Genomic DNA, 24,561 nt, shown 5'->3' on the forward strand with positions numbered 1-24,561 from the left:
CTGTAATTATTACATACAACAATGCAACAATAATAAAACAATGCATTCACATTTACTTTTGATACTTAAGTACTTTTAAAAACGAGTACTTCTGTACTTTTACGCAAGTAAAAATTGGTCTTTACAACTTTTACTTGTAACGGAGTAATATTTGACCAATAGTATCTGTACTTTTACTTGTAACGGAGTAATATTTGACCAGTAGTATCTGTACTTTTACTTGTAATGGAGTAATATTTGACCAGTAGTATCTGTACTTTTACTTGTAATGGAGTAATATTTGACCAATAGTATCTGTACTTTTACTTGTAACGGAGTAATATTTGACCAGTAGTATCTGTACTTTTACTTGTAACAGAGTAATATTTGACCAGTAGTATCTGTACTTTTACTTATAACGGAGTAATATTTGACCAGTAGTATCTGTACTTTTACTTGTAACGGAGTAATATTTGACCAGTAGTATCTGTACTTTTACTTGTAACGGAGTAATATTTGACCAGTAGTATCTGTACTTTTACTTGTAACGGAGTAATATTTGACCAGTAGTATCTGTACTTTTACTTGTAACGGAGTAATATTTGACCAGTAGTATTTGTACTTTTACTTGTAACGGAGTAATATTTGACCAGTAGTATCTGTACTTTTACTTGTAACGGAGTAATATTTGACCAGTAGTATCTGTACTTTTACTTGTAACGGAGTAATATTTGACCAGTAGTATCTGTACTTTTACTTGTAACGGAGTAATATTTGACCAGTAGTATCTGTACTTTTACTTGTAACGGAGTAATATTTGACCAGTAGTGTCTGTACTTTTACTTGTAACGGAGTAATATTTGACCAGTAGTATCTGTACTTTTACTTGTAACGGAGTAATATTTGACCAGTAGTATCTGTACTTTTACTTGTAACGGAGTAATATTTGACCAGTAGTATTTGTACTTTTACTTGTAACGGAGTAATATTTGACCAGTAGTGTCTGTACTTTTACTTGTAACGGAGTAATATTTGACCAGTAGCGTCTGTACTTTTACTTGTAACGGAGTAATATTTGACCAGTAGCGTCTGTACTTTTACTTGTAACGGAGTAATATTTGACCAGTAGTGTCTGTACTTTTACTTGTAACGGAGTAATATTTGACCAGTAGTGTCTGTACTTTTACTTGTAACTGAGTAATATTTGACCAGTAGTATTTGTACTTTTACTTGTAACTGAGTAATATTTGACCAGTAGTATTTGTACTTTTACTTGTAACGGAGTAATATTTGACCAGTAGTATCTGTACTTTTACTTGTAACGGAGTAATATTTGACCAGTAGTGTCTGTACTTTTACTTGTAACGGAGTAATATTTGACCAGTAGCGTCTGTACTTTTACTTGTAACGGAGTAATATTTGACCAGTAGTGTCTGTACTTTTACTTGTAACGGAGTAATATTTGACCAGTAGTGTCTGTACTTTTACTTGTAACGGAGTAATATTTGACCAGTAGTATTTGTACTTTTACTTGTAACGGAGTAATATTTGACCAGTAGTATCTGTACTTTTACTTGTAACAGAGTAATATTTGACCAGTAGTGTCTGTACTTTTACTTGTAACGGAGTAATATTTGACCAGTAGCGTCTGTACTTTTACTTGTAACGGAGTAATATTTGACCAGTAGTGTCTGTACTTTTACTTGTAACGGAGTAATATTTGACCAGTAGTGTCTGTACTTTTACTTGTAACTGAGTAATATTTGACCAGTAGTATTTGTACTTTTACTTGTAACTGAGTAATATTTGACCAGTAGTATTTGTACTTTTACTTGTAACGGAGTAATATTTGACCAGTAGTATCTGTACTTTTACTTGTAACGGAGTAATATTTGACCAGTAGTATCTGTACTTTTACTTGTAACGGAGTAATATTTGACCAGTAGTGTCTGTACTTTTACTTGTAACAGAGTAATATTTGACCAGTAGTATCTGTACTTTTACTTGTAACGGAGTAATATTTGACCAGTAGTATCTGTACTTTTACTTGTAACTGAGTAATATTTGACCAGTAGTATTTGTACTTTTACTTGTAACGGAGTAATATTTGACCAGTAGTATCTGTACTTTTACTTGTAACGGAGTAATATTTGACCAGTAGTATCTGTACTTTTACTTGTAACGGAGTAATATTTGACCAGTAGTGTCTGTACTTTTACTTGTAACGGAGTAATATTTGACCAGTAGTATCTGTACTTTTACTCAAGTAAGGAAGTTGTCCACCTCTGAATGCAGTCCTGCCACAGAAATGAAATGCAAGCGTACTTATAGGCTACTTACCCAGGATTTCTGTATATAAGTGATCCCACTTTGATTTAGTGACCAGATAAAACAAAAAATCCTGTGCGCCATAGAACAGAACATTTTTCAGTCTCTGCATGAAACTCATTTCGTCTGTATACTCAGTGCCGATGGAAGGGACGTAGGATGGCGGAGCCGGCAGTTGTGCGCAAAGTCTCTCAAACGTGTTACCAAAGGAAAACCTGAGACTGAGGATTAAAGGTAAGTTCAACTTCTGTGCCAGCAGCTCCCCACACATGAACAGAGGATCGGCCAGTAACGCGTCAAACTTCTCTGCTCTCCACTTCTCAAGGAGGTCTTCTCTGGCGAAGAGCTGAGTGCACACGGCCCGGTTCTGCTCCGTGCCGACGTCGATCATCTCCTTGATCTTCAGTGAAGCCTTGATGAAGTTGTCATTCGGCAGCTCATGAGTCCAGACCTTCAGCATCCTCTCCATGTTCTCCAGGATGTCCTGCTTTGTGTGAGGAACCTGTATAATCTCCACGTCGTAGCCCTCGGATGGCGTGGTTTTGACGGACGGTGTGGCCGTGTGAGTGACCACTGTGATATTGTGTCCTCTTTCGATCAACGCGTCTATGATGACTTTTACATTGAGCCAGTGGCTGAACTCGGCAGGCCAGACGAGGATCTTCCCTCCTGACACGCACAGCAGGTTCAGGTTCAGGAGAACAAGCAAAGGGAAAAGACTGGAGCTTCTTCTGGGACTCATGACAGCCGTGAACAAACTTCTGCATGCGTTCACTAAGCAGGAACAAGCCTGTGGAGGAGGAGCTGGCAGGACACATGGAAAGACAAAGTTATGCAATCAAATAAAGGGGAAGGTTATGGAGTTAGAATCATGACAAAACCTCGCACACGCACAAAACGTGTTTTACTCACACCCAACTATTCACAAACAAACTCAATGTGGTTTGCAAATACAAAACATCACTCACAAACTAATGCATTTTGTTCTGCAAATAAAAAATGTACCTTCAAACAAACACAGTATGTTTTACATATACAAAGAAACGTATTTCTTCAATGACAAAAATATCCTCCAAGTACAAACTAAAATCTTTCAAGTACAAAAAAAAATCCTTCGAGTAAAAAAAAAAAACCTTCAAGTACAAAACAAAATTCTACAAGTACAAAACAAAATCCTTCAAGTACAAAACAAAATTCGACAAGTACGAAAAACTGTCACGTGACTTTTGTCACTAATTTTCCGCCTTGCTGATCCACACACAAATGCCTTCAGATCCACACACGCAAGTAAACGGTCATGTAATTCGCAGTCCACAACAGCAGGTGGCGTTGTTACCGACTTGCTTGACGCCGCCACGGACATGGAAAGAGAAGAGAAGAAGAAACGCTAACGTGGTGGCGGACGTTTTTTGACAGGGTATATGCAGGAATCCTGAAGTTAATTTCAATACCTTTTTAAGACTTTTTGAAGACCTTCTCAAAATATTAACGATTTTATCACGATTCCTTTTCATGTTGGTTTTACTATTTTTCAAGTGACTGAGCATCACAGCCAAACTAATGTCCCTATTTTAAAAACAAAGCCTTAGGTAACAAAATATAAAATAAAAAGAATGGCAGACATTTAGGCCAAAGTGGCGAAGATAAAAAATCTTTGTCATTATTTTCTTTGTAATTAAAAATTAAGAACAAAGATACACATACACGACTTAATATACAAATGAAATAAACAATGCTTTATTTTTTTCAGCTACAGGTGTATTTAACTGCATTGAAGAAAGTAATTAAATGAACAAATATGAAAATAAAACACAACTTAGACTTCACTGTATACATTGTACATTGATTCTTATTAAAGCTAGGCTACTATTAAAGTTCTCAGTCAAGAGTGAGTGATTTGCTCTTTGTATTTTGTCGTTTTATTAACAGGGATAGTTCTCCCAAAATTTTTAATTGTCATTGTAATTGTAACTTAGTCCAGTATCTCTGTTAACAGGCTTTTAGTGCATGTGCGCGTCGGGGTGTAACGTTATTGCGCTCAGAAAAGCGCCCGTTAGAACAGCGCATCAGCAGCGAATGACATGTTTAACCGGCAAGGCTTTAAAGCACATGCAAATAATTATTTTTTATGAACTACAGTGTCCCGTTCCTCTGCATTTCATGTGGATATACGTCGCGCTGTACAGTATGTTGAGACTGAGGCGCCAGAACTGCAAACTGATAAAATGCACGATCCTACGATATTTCTTCAAAAGCAGATCGTGGAGACATTTATCATCCACGATCAAGAGATAGGCCTATCGCACACCCCTACTTCAAGTTCTAATCAGCAACACACCTTTAACTTAATAAACAGTTGTTTGTGCCATGTAGAGGACGATGACACATCACCTAATAGTTTTTTTATTTAACCTAACCGCGCGTTTCGCAAAATATGTGACATCACCTGTGTGCGGCGATCTGATCTCACTGACCGACTACGCCGTTGTTTTTTATTAGTAGCTAATGGGGAGGGAAATAAATATATTCATGCATACTTTTGAGTCAAACTCTTTGGACAAAGCTTGAACAAAATGTAATACCTCATAAAATCGGGATTAAGACCTTTTAGCCTAATACCTTTTAAAGTATTTCCCAAAATGGATTTATCAACTTTTAATACTTTTTAAGACCCCGCGGACACCCTGTTTGAACACGATGAGCGGCCAACAGGTGAGTTTACAGTCGTTGCTGGTGAAAAATCAAATGTTAGTATATATTTAGTTAGTAAATATCAAACTCCAGTCCAAAACGAGTCCAAAAGACGTATAATAGGTGGATCTGGCAACACTGAAGCCCCGTTCACACCGCCAGCGACACGCAGCGACAAGATCCCATTCATTTCAATGGAGCGCTGGCGACTTCCGGCGACACGAGCGACAGTGACCGTTGGCGACAGAATGTGGGCGTGTCAAGCGACAGGAGACAAGCGACAAAAGTTCAGAAATTTCAACTTTATGCAAATGAGAAGCGATTTTCGCGAGCGACAACCAATAGGAAAGAAGACTTTCAGTGGAGCTCACGTTACGTCACCGTCTCGGAGTGCAGGCAAGACAGAGTTCGAGGGCGATTTCACTGTTTTATATGATTTGACTAACCACATTCGTGGATATAATAAAATGATGCATGGAAAAGAAACTGTCGACAGTCTCAGTGAGTTTAATTCATTTATAGTTCGAGTGTTGTAAGTTTTTGATGCAAGTTTAGCACTGCTGCAGTTCACTTTACAGTTTCCCCTGCATTGTGTTGACTACTAGAGACAAGAAACTGTATTATTTGTCAAATACGAATGACGTTTTAGTCATTAATGACCGTATGAGTGAGTTTAATTTGCTGCTTGATCGATCGTTAATCTAGTAAATGATTTAATCCACTGAATACTGCTATGGGAATATAAAAACACTCTCCCAACAGCATACCGTTTCTTTTGAGCCTATAATTTCTAGTCAAATTCAAAATAATATAAAGTTAGTTATCACTTGTGATGGTATTTAGTATAGATATGGCCAGACGTCCAGTCAACCAATAACATTAGAGCGACAGCACTACCAACGCCCACAAGCGACTTCACAGTACAGAGACTAGCGACATACAGCGACAAAATCGCTGGCGGTGTGAACGGGCCTTGAGGCTGCACCCGCGCCCTCACAACACGCTCTCAAGCACGTTCACTGTTCTAACGTTACCTTCTCGCAGCGACATGAATTGCAAACACTCATATGAAGTGGTTTTAAACGGCTAATTAATCATTCAGAGAGCTTGACATTTTTTTTTTATTATAAATAAAAATGACCGCGGTCCGGACCTCGGTGACCATAGTCATAGCTAGCTACGGCCATTCACCCTACCCACGACAGACATGTCTGGAGTTTGATATTTACCAACTAAAAATATACTAACATTTGATTTTTCACCAGCAACGACTGTAAACTCACCTGTTGGCCGCTCATCGTGTTCAAAAAACGTCCGCCACCACGTCAAAGAGTTACTTCTATACTCTTTGACCACGTTAGCGTTTCTTCTTCTCTTCTCTTTCCATGTCCGTGGCGGCGTCAAGCAAGTCGGTAACAACGCCACCTGCTGTTGTGGACTGCGAATTACATGACCGTTTACTTGCGTGTGTGGATCTGAAGGCATTGTGTGTGGATCAGCAAGGCGGAAAATTAGTGACAAAAGTCACGTGACAGTTTTTCGTACTTGTAGAATTTTGTTTTGTACTTGAAGGATTTTGTTTTGTACTTGTAGAATTTTGTTTTGTACTTGAAGGTTTTTTTTTTTTACTCGAAGGATTTTTTTTTGTACTTGAAAGATTTTAGTTTGTACTTGGAGGATATTTTTGTCATTGAAGAAATACGTTTCTTTGTATATGTAAAACATACTGTGTTTGTTTGAAGGTACGTTTTTTTATTTGCAGAACAAAATGCATTAGTTTGTGAGTGATGTTTTGTATTTGCAAACCACATTGAGTTTGTTTGTGAATAGTTGGGTGTGAGTAAAACACGTTTTGTGCGTGTGCGAGGTTTTGTCATGATTCTAACTCCATAGAAGGTCTTAACCGATCTTTAGTTTTAAAGAAATAGTATAGATCATGTCCCTCTTTTAGCATCTATAGTCTCAATGCCTTTATAACATCAGCTTGCTTGTGTAACTTAATTTTTCTTTTCACTTTTTATAGATTTTTCATTTTACTGGCAGGGAAATCTAGCAATTGATTATTAAAAAACATAAATTAGCCTCTATAAGAAAAGGGGAATCGCTATCAGAGCATTAAAAAATAAAAGCACAGGCTTTTTTTTAATCGTTACGGTACACTGATTTGGATTTATTTTTAAAAGCAATACATATATAGGCATTTGGTTACTAAATTTGCTTTTGTGAATATGAATATGAATTCAGCTAGTGTCTAAGCGTATCTATCTCAAGTATTAGCCTACACCATAGAATAGTCTTTAAAGCTATTGAATTCTTTCTGTGAAAATAACTAACAATGTAAAATTCTGCAAGGAATAAGTAATAAAGTAATTATAAACTTAATATGAAAAGGGTTTAAGGGGTAAAAACAAAAGGCTAATACAGAAGTTTAGAGATTAATTACTTTTTACAAATTTTGAAAAGTCAATCCAAAATTCTTGTGCAATAAACACCATTTCAAAATAAGTGAGTACTTGATTCTTCATAGATGACAAAATGAAGCAACTGGGTGAACTACTGTCATTAAATTGAAAGTTCATAGTAAAGTTCCAGTTCAAACAATGGGAATTTTTTTTCTTTGTAGTCGAAGAAGACAGAAGTCTTTCCAATCTTGGTCACTGAATCTACTATTCAAAGAGATCTGACTTTAATTAAGAATTGATCTAAAAAATATTATTTGGAAAGATAGATTAGAGTAGTCGAAATGGGAAAGGGAGCATTAGGACCTTGAAGACAGACTTGACTAGTAATTTGACAGCACAGTGTACTGTGTTCAACACGTGTAGGTTGCGTCATCAGAGAGCGACCGCAGCATCAGAATGCTGACATGGCCGCGTCCGTGGAGCTGAGACTCACTATATGGATCTGTTTTGTCTTTATTTTGGGGTTTTCTTCGGTCACCGCGCTCATCGAGGGACTGTATTGCGGGACTCAGAGTTGCTATGATGTGCTTGGGGTTTCGCGTGAGTCCAGTAAAGCGGAGATCGGTCGCGCGTACCGTCAGCTGGCCCGTAAATACCACCCGGACCGGTACCAGCCCGGAGAGACCGGAGACACCCGCGACACCGCGCAGCAAAAGTTTATGCTCGTCGCTACCGCTTATGAGACACTCAAGGTAACGTTAACCTAAAATACAAGCATGCAGCTCTTGAATTTGCGCTTAAGAAATCTAACATCTTCATTCCGATTGCGGTGAGGTGGATATTCTAGAGTTTCATAATAGTCAGAATGCGCATTAAAGGGACAGTGCACCCAAAAATGAAAATTATGTCAGTCACTCACCCTGATGCCTTTCCAAACCCGAGTTTCGATCATCTTCGGAACACAAATGGAGATATTTTAATGAAACCTCCATTGACAGCTACGCAACTACCAATTTGACGCTTCAAAAAGTTCATAAAGAGGTCGTAAAACTATTTTCTGAAGAGACGCGGTCGCTTTATATGATGACCAGACTGAATTTAGGCTTTTATTCACATTCAAACATTAGTCAACTTGCACATCAGTTGTGGTGGTGAACTGAAGCTCAAGCATGAGAACCAATGAGGTTCATTCTGGTGTTACGCAGCACGTTTGATCTTCCTCAAGAACCAATGAGATTTGTTCTGGCACGTCAAGGGAACAATTTGTGAGTTGATGAATGTTTATATGTGAATAAAAGCCTAAATTAATTATGTTAATTGTAGGGCTATTAATCTATTAATCGCGATAAATCACATCCAAAACAAGTTTGTGTTTACATAATAAATGTGTGTGTACTGTGTATAATTATATATATATATATAAATACACACACAGGCTTGTATATATTTCAGAAATATTTGCATGTATATACTATAAATATAAATATTTTATATATAAATAATACATTTTTCTTAAATATATACATGCACATGTGTGTATTTATTTATACAAAATAATTATACACAGTACACACACATTTATTATGTAAACACAAACTTTTATTTTGGATGAGATTAATCGATTAACAGCCCTAGTTCATTGTATAAAGTGATCGAGTCTCTTCAGAAAATTTGGACTAAACCGCTCAATATGGATTAGTTTTACAATCTTGTTATGAACTTTTTGAAGCGTCAAAGCGGTAGTTGCGTAGCTGTCAATGAAGAAGGGAAATAAATCTTTCAGATTTCATCAAAAATATTTTGCGTTCCGAAGATGAACGAAAGTATTTCGGGTTTGGAACGACATGAGGGCGAGTAATAAAAACAACATTTTTTGGGTGAACTTAACCCATTAAAACAGAAGTCTGCAACTTGGTAAAGTTGTTGTGGTCACATTAGTGAAATTTTAGCAGCAAATCATATGAGCAACTTCAACCTGATGTGAAATTTGTGGTTGATCTTTTAAATATCTAAAAAAGATTCCACTAACTTTGGCAAATCCAGATATTTTGGTACGTGTCCACAAGAGTGAAGAAAACCCACTCAAACCGCCGCTCTTGAATACACTTTTGTTAGTCTAGGTACATAGTCGAAGTCGAACCACAATAAAAACACCCAAACGACATTTGAAATCTTATTTATAAGTTGTAACATCAGCATTATGCTTTCTCCCAAACTCAATCACCAATATAACATTCAAATGTAGCTCAGATGTCAGACATGTTGCTTTCCCTGGCATATTTAAGACATGGTAAACCGTCTATAGTACTAACAGACTGTAAGATCTCTAATATTGTGATTTTCAGGATGAAGAGTTACGTAAGGACTATGACTACATGCTGGACCACCCAGAGGAGTACTACAGCCACTACTACACCTACTACAGGAGAAGACTGGCTCCCAAAGTAGACGTTCGGATAGTGATTCTCGTAACTATCTGTGCAATCTCACTTTTTCAGGTAAGCTGCTCACTTACTCACTTCATTCATTGCCATTGGCTTGGAGAAGCCAACACACTGACGAGTTTCTTCATCATCTTCCTTATTTTTCTGCTCTAAATAAGTTTAGATTCTGTAAATCTCAGAGACTCCGATTTTCTGTGTATCATTTACAGACCCGGTGACGAAAAGCCCAAATAATTGGCTATTATTGACTATTTGAATTGGGTCTTCTGAACGTCCTTCAGTTCTGATTGAACTACACACAAGTACAATGACTTTTTAAAGATGTACACCACATTTTAAATTCCACCAATTGGATGCACAGCAACAAATGCAGTACAAATACTGGTCTTTGCTAAAATAGTTGTAAATCCTAAGGCTTATAGAGACCTGGTGGGATTGGAGTGTTATTACCCACTACCCGGTTGCAAATGCATTGTGGGCTATAACCTCTGAACTGTATGTCACAGACTTAAGAGCTGCAAGAGTCCAGATAAATTGAGAATCAAAATGTTTTTATTGGTTTAAAATAAAGGTCTTGATTGTCTCATTATTCTGAATAGATTAGACAACTAAACAAAAATAACATGTAATTTCCTAGAGATTCTGACTAAATGTTAATTGCTGCAGTGTTTGAAAAAAATATTAAATTCATTTTACTTTTTTTTTTTTTTTTTTAAGAAATCGTTTTGAATGAATGGTTCAATGACTCGCTCATTAAGATTTGAAGGAATTATTCCAATACATTTTTTAACAGTCACTTGTCGCCACCTACTGGTGTAATGATGTAATCAAAACAATCTTTATTAAAGATTTTCTGCAGTCCCATTTAATAGCAATTACCAAAAACATTTTAAACTTTGGATTGAGTGTGGCAGCAATGTAATGTTATGGCAAAAAACGTTTTGTCATTTCGAACTTTTGCAAAGGGTTCACCCAAAAATGTAAATAGTCCAGGGTGTCCGCGGGGTTTTAAAAAGTATTAAAAAGTGATAAATCAAAATTGTCAAATTTAAGGCCATTAAAAGTGTTAAATGTGGTCTCAGAGGTATTATTTTTTCCAAATTAGGTATTATTTTTTCAGACTATCAGGTGTCCTATTATTCTGATTGAAATTCCATCTGCGTTCGCGTTAGTTCGTTTAAATATGTGCTTTAGCATATCTGGGCACATAATCAAAGATCTTTCGTCTCCGTCTCAACTTATGTTTGATGCTGACGTCATATTCAGTGGTCGTTCATAGAAGATGCCAGTTTGTGAATTGGCAACAGTTCATAGAAGATGCCAGTTTGTAATGCATCAACAACAGTTCATAGAAGATGCCAGTTTGTAATGCATCAACTTGCAGTGAATGCCAGCCAGTGTGCTGGAACTATCCATTCTCTCCATTGCACATTTTATGTAGTTTTTTTATTTTTATTTACTAAGTGAAATAAATATGTGCAATATGTTGTCAACATCAGTCTCTAAATCTATGCCTGTTTGTATGTTATATATGTCAAAATCTGTGTAAATAATAGAAAGGTTGCTGATTAACACTTGCAATTCAGTGTCGTGATGGTTTTAAAAAAAATTCTGAAGGTAGTAAAAAAGGTATTAAAAAGTATTAAATTTAACTTAAGGATTGCTGTATATACCCTGTAGTCATACTTTTACTTACTCTCATGTCATTACAGGTGAAACTCGAAAATGATAATATGGTGCAAAAGTTCTTTTATTTCAGTAATTCAACTTAAAAGGTGAAACTAATATATTATATAGACTCATTACATGCAAAGTGAGAGATTTCAAGCCTTTATTTGTTATAATTGTGATGATTATGGCTTACAGCTTATGAAAACCCCAAATTCAAAATTAGAATATTGTGAAAAGGTTTTCATAAGCTGTAAGCCATAATCATCAGAATTATAACAAATAAAGGCTTGAAATATCTCACTTGGCATGTAATGAGTCTATATAATATATTAGTTTCACCTTTTAAGTTGAATTACTGAAATAAATGAACTTTTGCACGATATTCTAATTTTTCGAGTTTCACCTGTAATGTGTGTTAGTGGAGGAAGTCAATAAAGAGTTAGGTTTAGTTAATAATTTACTAAGAACGGTTTCATCACCGCAGGTCATGGCTCTTCAGCTCCAGTCCTGAAGGACATCTGTCTTCCAGGGTTTATCTCTAATCACACAAACATGAACTTTCTGTTTGACTAATGTTAGAACGAAACACTGCAGGACAGCAGGACTGGTGTTATTCCCTCATCCTTCCTTCAGGTCATTTTGACCCGAAAATCCTTTCTCGCACTTGAACCACGAATACACAAACAATTTTTTAATGGATTCGAGGAGTTTTGTGGTCATTTTGACCCCCTTAGGAATGAGAGGAATGCTTCAGTACACATAGAAAAATGCTCAAAAACGCAAAATCTTTACCAATTTAAAAAAATAATAATGTCTACATGTGTATCTGAATGCATACTGAAGTCACCTGACTCAGCTCAGTACTGCTCATTTGCTCCAAATAGAGCTATAAGGCCATCTAGTGGCAAGAGTTATGAAATATCATGTTATATTATTTTGTTTCCACAAGAGATCGGCAGAGACACCCAATGTAAGATATTTTGAGCTGAATTAAAAGGTTTATGCATGAAATTGTAAGTTATTTTGGATTTAAGTTGAAAGAATGTGAGGAATGTGCTTAAATGACTATTTATTTATTATTTATTGATCAAATCTAGTCATTTTAACCCCTTAAGCGGCACCCTCTTTTTTTTAATAGACATGAAAATGCACATTCCGAACTTAAATTGTTGTAATTCAAGAATGCTTTGGAAGATTGGTCTTGTTTTAAGGAAGACATTTGGCAATTTGTAGAAGTGAAATAAATTAAGAAAGTTAAACAGAAAAAAAGTTATAGAAGTTTGAGTTTATGAAAATGTACAATGTTAAAAATTGTATTATTCATATTTTATATAAAATATATATTTTCAAAACCTGGTGGACTCTAAAAATGCAAAAAAATCAAAGCCAAAAATCTGTGTTTAAAATTTTAGGTTGATATAGCTTTCAGTGAGATTTAGTTTGGGCGCAGTACCACACTTCTCCACTAGTGGACATTACTGCCCATATAAGGGCGCCTCCATTTCCATGTGTTGTTTGAGAGATCTGAACCATTATTTTTTACAATTTTCATATAATTTATGAAGTAGACATCCTATTCAGAAGTAGTGTTGGAAGTTTGGCAGATTTTGAAATGAATTCAACCTCTAAGAAACACAAAAGATCACGTATGTGCATTATAGCTCGCTGCCACATCACTAATGCTGAATCTATTATTGTTTCTATATAACATTTTCAAACCTTTTTTTCTAAAATAATTGAATGGATGCTATCTTTTGAACTCTTCGCATGAAAACAAACTGAGGTTTCTACCATTCTTTCATGATTTTTCATGTTCATCACTATTTCAAAATAAAGGTCTGAACACGCCTTAGGAGTATGAACATATTCTTGTTGCAAATTGATAAATTACGGCTCCTCTGTCATTTATTTTGAAAATCAGTCACTAAATATGTAAACTAGAGAGTGTAAAGGGCCGTACACACCGGGACGAATACCGGCGCGCATTATTCGTCAGCATTTTTCAACGCGTTTTTTGTGTTCACACCCAAGCGATTTTCGCTGACGATGAGCCGAGTGAACATGCAAATTCATTCCCTGACATTAGATGGCGCTTAATGTAAAACAGAAATACCCCGCGTAGTCGCTGGCACGTTTGTCATATAGTTCTTTATGTTCCGACACCAACGAGACCAACAGCTCTACATTAATCTTGCCTTGCATCTTTCTCGTCTTATTTATTCCCGGTACTGTACACGCATATACTTGGCGTATATCTTCTTCGCGTTACGCTCGGCAAGACCGTTTTGTGTTTGAGCGCCCCAAGTTGTGTTTTACTGTAACTTCAGAAGCTCCAGACACGTGAGCAAAAGCGCCAATCTCATTGGTCGGATAGTTTTTGATGCCGCGCGGCAAACAAAAAAACGAACCCGAGGCGTTTTTTTAAAAATTGCGCTTTTACGCGTGGCGTTTTACGCGTCGTGTGCACACTCACATTGGCGCTCTTTGTTTAGTCACGAGACGTTAAACGTCGGTGAATATCGCGTGTGAAATTCGTCCCGGTGTGAACAGGCCTTAAGCTTTCAAATATAGTTTGTCAAGATTAGTTTAGGTTTAGTATAGGATATTGCTGTTTTAAATATGTAATGGCTGTAATTGCCAATATAAGGGGTTAAGGTAAATCGAAGAAAAAATAACAACAACAAATCTCCCAAAAAATTGCATTTAAAAACAGAAAAAATACTATCAAAATGAAATAAAATAAGCTTTCTGAAAAAAAAAAAAAAAAAGTATAATTTTAGGGCGAAGGAAAGATGAGGGTTAAGAGCCCTGCTGTAGATTTAGGACAGTCGGCACATTAATATTTAGTATATAGATCATACAGACGGCTGTTAGAGCAAGAAATGCTCTTTAAAGGTTCTCTAAAGGTCACTCTCCTGGGTGACGTCACTTCTTGTTGACGTTCGAACTATTGTCAAACAAAACGGAGGCTAGCTAGACCCTCCCTCCTCCTCATCTGCGCACTAACAACCCAAACCCCACCCCACATCATTCTTGTCGGTGATTGGCTGGAACACTGTTTGTTATGTTGTGGTGCGGGTTAGTCCAGTTTGTTTTTGTTGCTGTTTGTGGAGCCTGGGGTGTCTACAGAGAACGCGTTTTTTTAGAGTGTGTTCAGGAGACAGACAGCTAGCGGATAGTGAGGAGATATTTGCTGTATGTGACAAAAAAAATGTTTGGCCTAAAAAATGCGTGACATTGTTTAGAGCACCTTTAACAAGCAGATGTTGTCGTGTGTTTGCAGTATTACAGCTGGTGGAGTAGCTACACAGAAGCCATCAACTACCTGATGACCGTTCCCAAATACCGCATCCAGGCTGCCGAGCTGGCCAAGCAGCAAGGCCTTCTGAACCGAACCAAAGAGAAGGGCAAGAACCGGCGATCCAAAGAGGAGATCCGCGAGGAAGAGGAGCAGATTATCAGAGACATCATCAAGACCAAGATCGACATCAAAGGTGGATATCAGAAGCCCAACGTGTCCGACATTCTGCTGTGTAAAATCATCCTGTTCCCGTACCACCTGTGCACCTTCGTGGCGTGGCACTGCTCGTGGTTCTACCGGTTCACCGTCCGCGGCGAGGAGTACGGGGACGAGGAGAGGCTTTACATCATCCGCAAGAACATGAAGATGTCGCAGGCTCAGTTCGACAGTCTGGACAGCGGCCTGATCGAAACCTTCCTGAAGCAGCAGCTCTGGCTCAAAGACAATTATGAGGTTTGGAGAAGATTTCTTTCATTTCGGAGCACTCGACTGAACACCTAACATACACGAAATGCTATACACGGTTTAAAACTGATCAATATCGGCCCTTTGAAAGTGCATTTTAAATGCGTTTATTTAAAAATAATAATGCATTTCTTCAGCTTTACATTACAGGTGAAACTCTGAAAATTAGAGTATGGTGCAAAAGTTCATTTATTTCAGTAATTTAACTTAAAATGTGAAACTAATATATTATATAGACTCATTACATGCAAAGTGAGATATTTCAAGCCTTTATTTGTTATAATTTTGATGATTATGGCTTACAGCTTCAAACCCCAAATTCAAAATGAGAATATTGTGAAAAGGTTTTCATAAGCTGTAAACCATAATCATCAAAATTATAACAAATAAAGGCTTGAAATATCTCACTTTGCATGTAATGAGTCTATATAATATATTAGTTTCACCTTTTAAGTTGAATTACTGAAATAAATGAACTTTTGCACCATATTCAAAATTTTCTGTAATAAAATTATAACGAGTTTCACCTGTACAATTGTAATTGTGTTGTCAATTTTATATAATCAATTAGGGTTGCATAACGATTAATCGCAATCGTTTGCAGAATAAAAGTTTTAGTTTACAGTATATATGTGTGTGTACTGTGTATAATAATTATGTATATATAAATACACAAACATGCATCTATAATTTTAAGAAAAAAATATATTTATATATTAAGTTTTTATAATTATATATAATATTTAAATATAAAAATGTATATAAACATGTAAATATTTTATATATATATACATGCATGTGTGTGTATTTATAAATACATAATTATTTTACATAGTACACATATATGATGTAAACAAAAACTTTTATTTTGCAAACGATTAGTTGCGATTAATCGTTATGCAGCCCTATAATCAATTCATAAATCAAACTTATATTGACGTTTAATGACATTTTTAGCAGTTTTTCTATGGTTTAATTTAATTATTGAATCACAATCACAACAGTCAATCATGAGCGACACATCATCATAGAGTGTGAGGACATTGGTTTATTATTGAGTTATTTTAATTGAGTTCCATGTTCGCATTTACAGTGTATTTTAGTGTAATCTGAGAAAGTTGCATAAAAAAGGCAAAAGGTAAAAAAACTGTTAAACCAACAAACTACTTTGAGTCAGAGGAACTAACTAATTTTATTGCATAAACAAATTTTTTTCCCCATGCATTTAATTTAATTTAATTAATACAATATGATGTTGGAAATGGGAATTTTCAATTCTTTACATGTTTAACATCTTCATCAGAACTATAGTCTCTGGTTTTACTCACTGTGATGGGATGATTTATGGATTTGGGCTTTTGTGTTTCCTCATATTTATACTCCTGTGAAACAAGACATAGCTGGATAATTTCATGTTCCTAGTCACCCTAATGTTCATGTAAATATGACTATATATACTTCAGATCATTTACTCAGAAGACTTTCTAGGCTTGCACATAAGTGTGACCAACAACAAACATTTATTTTGTAATGTGATTTTCACCACACTTTAATTTGATTTACTTCAATGAAAGATTAGATTTTTGTGATAAAAAAAAAAAAAGATCAAAAGGATGAACAATGCAGATTAATTTTCATATTTACCAAGGGTGCCAATAATTTTGACCAGGACTATATACATATATACACACACACTTAATTTATATATACATGTATGTTATGCATGTATTTGTGTCCATGCATAAATACATGCACAACATATACAACACACAAATACACACACACACACACACACACACACACGTATTTGTGTGCATAAACATAAATACATGCACAACATATATATATTTATCTGTGTGTGTGTGTATGTATATATATATATATAGTGCATGTATTTGTGTGCATGCACACAAATACATGTATATACACACACACACATATATATATATATATATACATACACACACATGCATAATTTATATATACATACACACACATGCATAATTTATATATACATATATATATATAAATTATGCATGTATGTGTGTGCATGTATGTGTGTGTATGTATATATAAATTATGCATGTGTGTGTATGTATATATATATATATGTGTGTGTGTGCGCACTGCACAGTGACATTTAAAACCTTTAAGTTGCTTAAAGCAACTTTTTTTTCTGTAAATGTTTTTCTGTAAATAATTTAAAAAACATAATTAAGAATCAGATCCCCAGCCCTATTAAATATTCAGTATAGGAACATTCATAATTCCGTCATTCATCAGTGATGAACCTGTTTTTCATCATATTAATGTGGAGTGTGTGGTGTTGTTAGTATGTGTGTGTTTAGGACTACAGACAGACTGATGATACTGTGTGTTTGTGCAAGGTCTACCGAGAGCAGCAGGAGGAGGAGATGAAGATGAAGATGGCCACAGACTCGCGATGGAAACGCTACCGGCGCTGGATGAGGAGCGAGGGTCCCGGACGCATCACCTTCGCTGACGATTGACCACACACACACAGACACAGTGCCGTCCCAGATGTGTGTGTGTGTGTAATAACACTCGTTTACAATGGACTGATGATGTGCACCTGATTTATAAGGCTGCCTTTTCTCATATGATATAAGACTATAAAGGCGATTTGATTGTACCTATGGAGGATCATGTGACTTTTCCGTTTGCATAGAGGATCAATCGAGACCGAAGAAAAATAACCGTCTCAAAACATTTGTGTTGTTTTACCCGGAGGAGTTTCACAGGCTAGAGAAACCCATCATGTCACTCACTGAGAGAGTCTGTGTGTGTTTATTCCTCTTCATGTCTGCTATAAATGTTATGTCTAATCCTATGCTGGATCTCAAAGCCTTTTATTTGCATATATAAAGTCATATCTAAGTGTTCTGTTACATGGTACTTCAATAAAGTTTTATAGTTTAAGGTTTGGTTAAGAAGACCTTGTTGATGTCACCATAAAAAATGGTTGTCATGCCTTAGATTAATAGATTAAAAGTTCATTTATTTCAGTAATTATACTTCAAAGGTGAAACTAATATATTATATAGACTCATTGCTTGCAAAGTGAGATATTTCAAGCCTTTATTTGTTATAATTTTGATGATTATGGCTTACAGATTATGAAAACCCCAAATTCAAAATTAGAATATTGTGAAAAGGTTTTCATAAACTGTAAGCCATAGTCATCAAAATTATAACAAATAAAGGCTTGAAATATCTCACTTTGCATGTAGTGAGTCTATATAATATATTAGTTTCACCTTTTGAGTTGAATTATTGAAATAAATGAACTTTTGCACCATATTTTAATGTTTTAGGTTTCACCTGTACTGTTCTCATAACCACAGATGCACATAAAGCAATCTCTCACCTGAAGACTTCTCATATATGCCTTCTATTAACGCTTGTAGTCTCTTCAATACAAATTCAGTTCCTTTTAATGTTTTTCCATTTAGGATTCATTCTCTAGAGGGGACAACAATACTATTAAAATATCTATTTTAGGAAGATACACAGAAAGAGAACTTTTGAAGTACGTCCTGGTTGGTCTTTTCCCATGCAGTTTGACTATGTCATGCAGTTTGGAATAAATATAAGCGCTAAACTGAAATAAATAATTATATGTTGCTTTGGATAAAACAGTGCAAAATTTCAAGTTATGAAAATTTGATTTTGATTTTACCACAGCACAGTCGGTAATGGCGTGACTTCTCTTGTTACGATAGTATTGTAGTATTGAGCTTCACATTTCTGCTTTAAAGCCTCTCATCGTCTGCATTATGTTTATATATGATATATTATTATATGAGTCTGCATTATTTTCCACGGAGAACGCAGCCCACAGATGCTGTTGATACACCTTTGAAATTGAAACACAACATTTTACTTATAAATTGTAGTAATACAGTTGTGCCCAGAATATGAGTGCACAGTTCAGAGAGTGTGCGTCCAGATCACCACTTGAGGTCACTATATGAAGTTACCAGAAAGTCATTTTGAATGAAGGGGAAGGGGAGACTGAAACCAAAATGTCTCGAGTCAAAACCTCAGTGGCCACTATCTGAACACATATTTTGCAGAATTCACACAGAAATATTAAACGACTAATGCTCGTGAAACAGATTTTCAGATCTCATGGCAAAAATTCTGTTGATGGTTGGCAGAATTCATGATAATCCCCAAAAGTCTTGCTTTTCACTATGTGTTTGTTAATCATAAATAAATCTCATGAAAGTTCATTGATTAGGGCACGTTTACACGACAACGATGTAACTACTAAAAATGGAAAAGGTTTTCCTTTGCATTTTTCACGAACAGATGACAACATTGTCAAAACCATTAGCCTACCGTTTACATATGGATCCACGAAAACTGTATTCTGCTGTCAGGCCAGTAGATGGCGATGTCACTTTGTAAAAAAACAAACAAACAAAAAAACGTTTTCATTTCATTTTCATGGCCTTTCATTGGTTTGGGAGCCTGAAACACAATTTGAAAAATGCGCATGCGTGTTCAGGGGCCTGATTTATAACCGTTGCTACGCACAAAACAGGCCCTGAAAGAGGCCTATGATGCATAAGTTATGATTTATAAAAACAAACTTGACGGGAATATGTGCGCACAGTGCAAACTCTGACCCATGCGTACGAGCGTTTTGGAGACGGAGCAGTTTGGCGACACCGATGGTGAGCTGGAGTTTAATGTCTTTTGGTCACTTTTAGACAGAAAATCTAAAGAAAATTATACATATACAGAAAGATAATACAAATATAATTTCACTCACCAAGCCTATCACTTGAAGCAAATATCCATCCCTTCTTAAATGTCCGCGCCAGCGAGCGGCAGTAGGCCTAAAACCGTCCTAGTCATAAATAGCCTACAGTAAATGTTCACAATAACCGTTTAAATAAATAAAATAACGATTTAAACTATGTTTTACTCCTGATATAAACATTTGGATTAAATAGGCCTATATGCCATTCTCATTAATGAGAGCTAACACTTAAACTAGCCTTCATGAAATCATTACTGAGAGGTTACACTTTTTTTTCTTTCTTTTTTCTCAATAAATAGAAATATATGTGGATGCAATGCTTTTAAAAACTTTTCCTCTGGCATGCTGTGTTTTAATGTTTTAACTGATAATTTCTTATGATAATAGCAGATTGTCCGAGAAAATAGTTTCGTGCAAATAATGCACAGCACGGTCGATCTGTTTTCATTAAAAATATAAATCAATTAAAAATACTATTTGGTCCGTGGAAAAGATTGAGAAAAACTTTCTCTGAAATATATGAACACTATTTGATTTATTAATTAAAAAACAAGGCAAGGATAGGCTACTAAATGGTTTTTATTAATGTAATATGACAGCACATCCGTATTTCATATTTTCCTAATGTCTTGTACCGTTAAACATGTTATCACGTGGATGAATAATCATATGCAAATGATATGCAGATGAGGATATGCATAGTAAAACTAGGCGTTGTAAGCTCCATATATGGTTATTTCGGGGAGGAGACATGTGCACACAATCTTCCGCTGAGTGGGATTTATAAAGTGAATCCTGCGCAGGTTCTGGCGTACGCACGGTTTTATAAGTCTGGATATTTTTTTGCGTACGCCATTTTTGGCTTTCGGGCGCACGTACACTTTTAGTAAGGATCCTACACACAGTTTTATAAATGAGGCCCCAGTTCAGTCTGTAGTGTTTTTTTTGTGATTTTTTTTTTTACAAAAGACATCGCCAACTACTGGCCTGACAGCAGAATACAACGTTTTTAATATTTTTCTTGGATCCGAACGAGATCGTTTTGACAACGTTGTCGTTTGTACGCAAAAAACGCAAATAAAAAACATTTTATTTTTTAGTAGCTACTACGCTAGGCTACATCATTGTCACCCTGAGACATCAGACATGTCTATTTGTTTCACTTTGTGTTTGAGACTCAGTAAAGTTTCATAATCATACTACTGCAAACTGCACAGCCTTAAAGAAGAACTCCGGTCAATTTTAACATTGAGCTCATTTTTTTGTAAATTTGGAGTGCTGTCAATAGGGATGTCCCGCGTGACGTCACGCCATTTGCAGCAGCCATCTTGACGGAATAGAAAATGCTAAACCGCCGGTTTATGCCCGAGCGATGCTGTGCAGTTGGATGCGATCAGATACGTGATCATACAAAAGGAATATCTTTATACCGTATCCCAAAAGAAACAAAACGGAGAAACAAGTGGTTGGCGGCAATAGGTGATTTTGTTTTGTGTTTTTACCTGTAAACTCAAGTTTAAAAATGATTACAGGTAGGCTACTATAATTGCTACGTTAAGCTTTTGTATGCTTTTAATGAAGCTCCGGTGTAGCGTGATGGGACGGGAGTAGCTGTAAATGTCACCGAACTCAATGTCAGGAAGTTTTTCTACACATTTAATGCCTGTAAAAAGAACTTGTGGTGCTTCATATGGATCATAATTCCTAATTCCTTTATCTTTCTCTAGTATATATCTTTTTGTGATGCTAATAAGTGCGATGAGATGACGTGAAGAGTTAGCTGACGGTCATGATCACGCGCGTGAACTCGACAGTCGACTACTGTGGACTTCGACCAAAAACAGGAAGTAAATACAGGTATATAAGCTGTTGAATTAACATCATTTTTATTAATATCTTTCACATCTACTGCAGTCAGATTCACCGTGTTCACTCTGAAGGAATCACTCAACATGGCTGGGCTCTTGTAATGACACATCAAGGATGTTAAGAGGCTAAAAGCAGATTTAAAACTTGCCCCATTCAAGTCAACAGGGTGCAAATTTTATAAAGAGGATAACACTGTGTAGGCAACACCGATTTTTGTGTATTTTCAGTATTAATGTTAAAATTGACCGGAATTCTCCTTTAAAGACTAATTTGAAGTTTATTGTGAATTCCTAAAAAAAATAATGCATGTGATGCTGATATTATTAGAAATTAGCAGAAAAGACACAAACATATTCTGTGCTGTATTTAGGTTTATATGTGTAGTGCCAATTTGCCAAACCTGTTTTTGTCTCAAAATCATATTTAATTTTTAAGCTCAGGATAATGAAACTGACCCGTTTGTGTGTGTGCATGCTGTTATTAAAGTAGGCTATGTGTCCGTCAGATGTAAGATCTGAGATTATTGTTGATGGTTTGGTGTTTTCCAGATTGTTGGGGGGATTGAATGATGGAGTGTGTGTGTGTGTGTGTGTGATCAGGATTAAAGTCTCTCTCTCTCTTCTACTGTGATTCAGGTCATTGGCAGGTCAGTATACCAGCACAAAACACATCAATCTGCTGAAAACAACATACAAAATCTGTTTGTTTTAATAAGCACTGAACATGGTTGAGCACGACAAATGTAATTTAGCATATATTCTTTGGATGAAAAGCTTTTGATGTTCTTTTTGACAAAAAGCTTTTGATGTTACATTTAAAATTGTTTTGTAACAAATGAAATATATGGTGGGTCACAAATCTGTTCTCATATGCAAAAGGGAAAAAGTATGCTAAATGCAAAATAAACATACAAACAGATGCATGTTTATTTTGAATTTAGCATACTTTTTTCCTTTTGCATCCTATAAGAACAGACATATATGTATACAACTGTGAAATCATCATCTATACTTATACGTCCAGGAAAATTAACATGTTTTGGTGGATATCTTAGTTTTTGAATTGAACAAAATCTCCAGATCCCTGACCATATGTCCAAATACATACGCTTGCTTCATTAAAACAGCTTAAGCCTTGAGTGTACTTAAAATAAATGAGGGAAAGTCTTCCGATGTGGATAATCGCACATGTTCAGTATGGGTTGCCATCCGTCATTGATAATACAGAATTGTTCTTTATTGTACATTATTGTACATAAGTTGAAAGTATGAATCCTTTATTGATTTGTCTTGTAGCCTATGTTTATTGGTCTTTCTAAACTCAGAGTAAACTTGCTCATAATTTAACCCGGCTAAATAATTTTGATGCGTTTTGACTGTTCATTTACACGACAATGGCATTTTGGGGGCTTGAAAACACCAGGTTCAAAAATAACTTTTGAAAACGGGTTTCAAAGTGCGAGGTTTTGAAAATGACGCTTTTACTGCCTCTGTGTAAACAATAAAAATATAAATTTGTGAAAATGGTGACGTCATGTGCGTGTGGATTGCTAAGCATCTATCAATATTTTAATACCACTGCGTTTCACACTGCACACGTTTGGCACCGGAATACGGGATTTCCAGCACAAAAGTGGCTCTAATCCTGCTTTAGGGTTTCATAACCCTGGGTCAAGAGCGGGGTTTATATTGACGATAACCCAGGGTTAAGCAGAGTGTGAAAAGCCCTATTGTCCAATAATAGCCCTATTGTGTGTGTGTGTGTGGGGCGACGTCTACAGTACGTACTAGTTTGACAGGTAAAAACAGAGCAAGACGGTACATTTTTAGCATCATCAAAATTGACTTTTTCCACTGTAACGATTGAAGTCCACTGGAGGCAAGTAGTAGTGAGAACCCAAATGCAATTTATTCTAAAACGTGGTCAAACATAAAACAGAGGCATGGAACTCAAAACAAGAACACAAACTTACACAGCATTACAGGAAACATTCAATACTCAACAAAGACACAGGGCAAACATGAGGGCTTAAATACACAGACTAATATCAGAGAATGTCTACTATGGGGAGAACTGCCACTCTCAGTAAACTTCCGGCTAAAACACAGCGGACACAGGTAAACACACAACACAGCGGACACAGGTAAACACACAACACAGCGGACACAGGTAAACACACAACACAGCGGACACAGGTAAACACACAACACAGCGGACACAGGTAAACACACAACACCGCGGACACAGGTAAACACACAACACCGCGGACACAGGTAAACACACAACACAGCTGACACAGGTAAACACACAACACAGCGGACACAGGTAAACACACAACACAGCGGACACAGGTAAACACACAACACAGCGGACACAGGTAAACACACAACACCGCGGACACAGGTAAACACACAACACAGCGGACACAGGTAAACACACAACACAGCGGACACAGGTAAACACACAACACAGCGGACACAGGGAAACACACAACACAGCGGACACAGGTAAACACACAACACAGCGGACACAGGTAAACACACAACACAGCGGATACAGGTAAACACACAACACAGCTGACACAGGTAAACACACAACACCGCGGACACAGGTAAACAC

At 36.3% G+C, this 24,561-nt stretch overlaps 3 protein-coding genes and 2 long non-coding RNA genes across 7 annotated transcripts in view; 4 read left to right on the forward strand and 1 right to left on the reverse strand.

The window, feature by feature from the left end:
• Positions 1 to 2,765, forward strand: part of LOC306995147 — an 8,377-nt gene extending 5,612 nt beyond the window's left edge. Inside the window, exons 2-3 of the long non-coding RNA XR_013796808.1 lie at positions 2,446 to 2,541; positions 2,633 to 2,765. This is a non-coding gene — a long non-coding RNA (uncharacterized lncRNA). The remainder of the gene's footprint in view (positions 1 to 2,445; positions 2,542 to 2,632) is intronic.
• LOC306995131 (UDP-glucuronosyltransferase 2C1-like) overlaps positions 1 to 8,658 on the reverse strand; it is a 25,869-nt gene extending 17,211 nt beyond the window's left edge. Inside the window, exons 1-2 of one of the 2 annotated variants that reach the window (XM_079606431.1) lie at positions 8,320 to 8,658; positions 2,320 to 3,111 (exon numbers count right to left, since the gene is read on the reverse strand). In XM_079606431.1, coding sequence (XP_079462557.1) covers positions 2,320 to 3,111; positions 8,320 to 8,392 — 865 coding nt within the window. In that variant the 5' untranslated portion in view covers positions 8,393 to 8,658. Of the gene's footprint in view, positions 1 to 2,319; positions 3,112 to 6,281; positions 6,352 to 8,319 lie in introns of those variants that run through there. The other variant, XM_079606432.1, reaches the window with a different exon arrangement.
• dnajc25 (DnaJ (Hsp40) homolog, subfamily C, member 25) lies at positions 7,589 to 18,933 on the forward strand. The gene is made up of 4 exons (XM_079606446.1): positions 7,589 to 8,152; positions 9,746 to 9,898; positions 14,799 to 15,269; positions 17,669 to 18,933. The coding sequence occupies exons 1-4, from the start codon at positions 7,865 to 7,867 to the stop codon at positions 17,789 to 17,791; spliced, it is 1,035 nt and encodes a 344-aa protein (XP_079462572.1). The 5' UTR covers positions 7,589 to 7,864; the 3' UTR covers positions 17,792 to 18,933.
• A 923-nt stretch (positions 18,934 to 19,856) lies between these two features.
• Positions 19,857 to 24,561, forward strand: part of rgs3a (regulator of G protein signaling 3a) — a 209,406-nt gene continuing 204,701 nt past the window's right edge. For both annotated transcript variants that reach the window (XM_079606412.1, XM_079606415.1), the window contains exon 1: positions 19,857 to 19,984. In XM_079606412.1, coding sequence (XP_079462538.1) covers positions 19,939 to 19,984 — 46 coding nt within the window. In that variant the 5' untranslated portion in view covers positions 19,857 to 19,938. The remainder of the gene's footprint in view (positions 19,985 to 24,561) is intronic.
• LOC306995300 lies at positions 21,653 to 22,528 on the forward strand. The gene is made up of 3 exons (XR_013796829.1): positions 21,653 to 21,707; positions 21,801 to 21,930; positions 22,491 to 22,528. It is a non-coding gene; the product is annotated as an uncharacterized lncRNA (long non-coding RNA).

The sequence above is a fragment of the Phoxinus phoxinus genome (assembly GCF_949152265.1).
Source record: "Phoxinus phoxinus genome assembly, chromosome: 3".
NCBI lineage: Eukaryota > Metazoa > Chordata > Actinopteri > Cypriniformes > Leuciscidae > Phoxinus > Phoxinus phoxinus.

Excerpts from the sequence above, each read along its gene's own strand:
- dnajc25 (XM_079606446.1), top strand. The coding sequence starts at position 7,865 with ATGGCCGCGTCCGTGGAGCTGAGACTCACTATATGGATCTGTTTTGTC. Across the intron at positions 8,153-9,745 it reads CCGCTTATGAGACACTCAAG|GATGAAGAGTTACGTAAGGA; the intron begins GTAACGTTAACC and ends TGTGATTTTCAG. Across the intron at positions 15,270-17,668 it reads GGCTCAAAGACAATTATGAG|GTCTACCGAGAGCAGCAGGA; the intron begins GTTTGGAGAAGA and ends TGTTTGTGCAAG.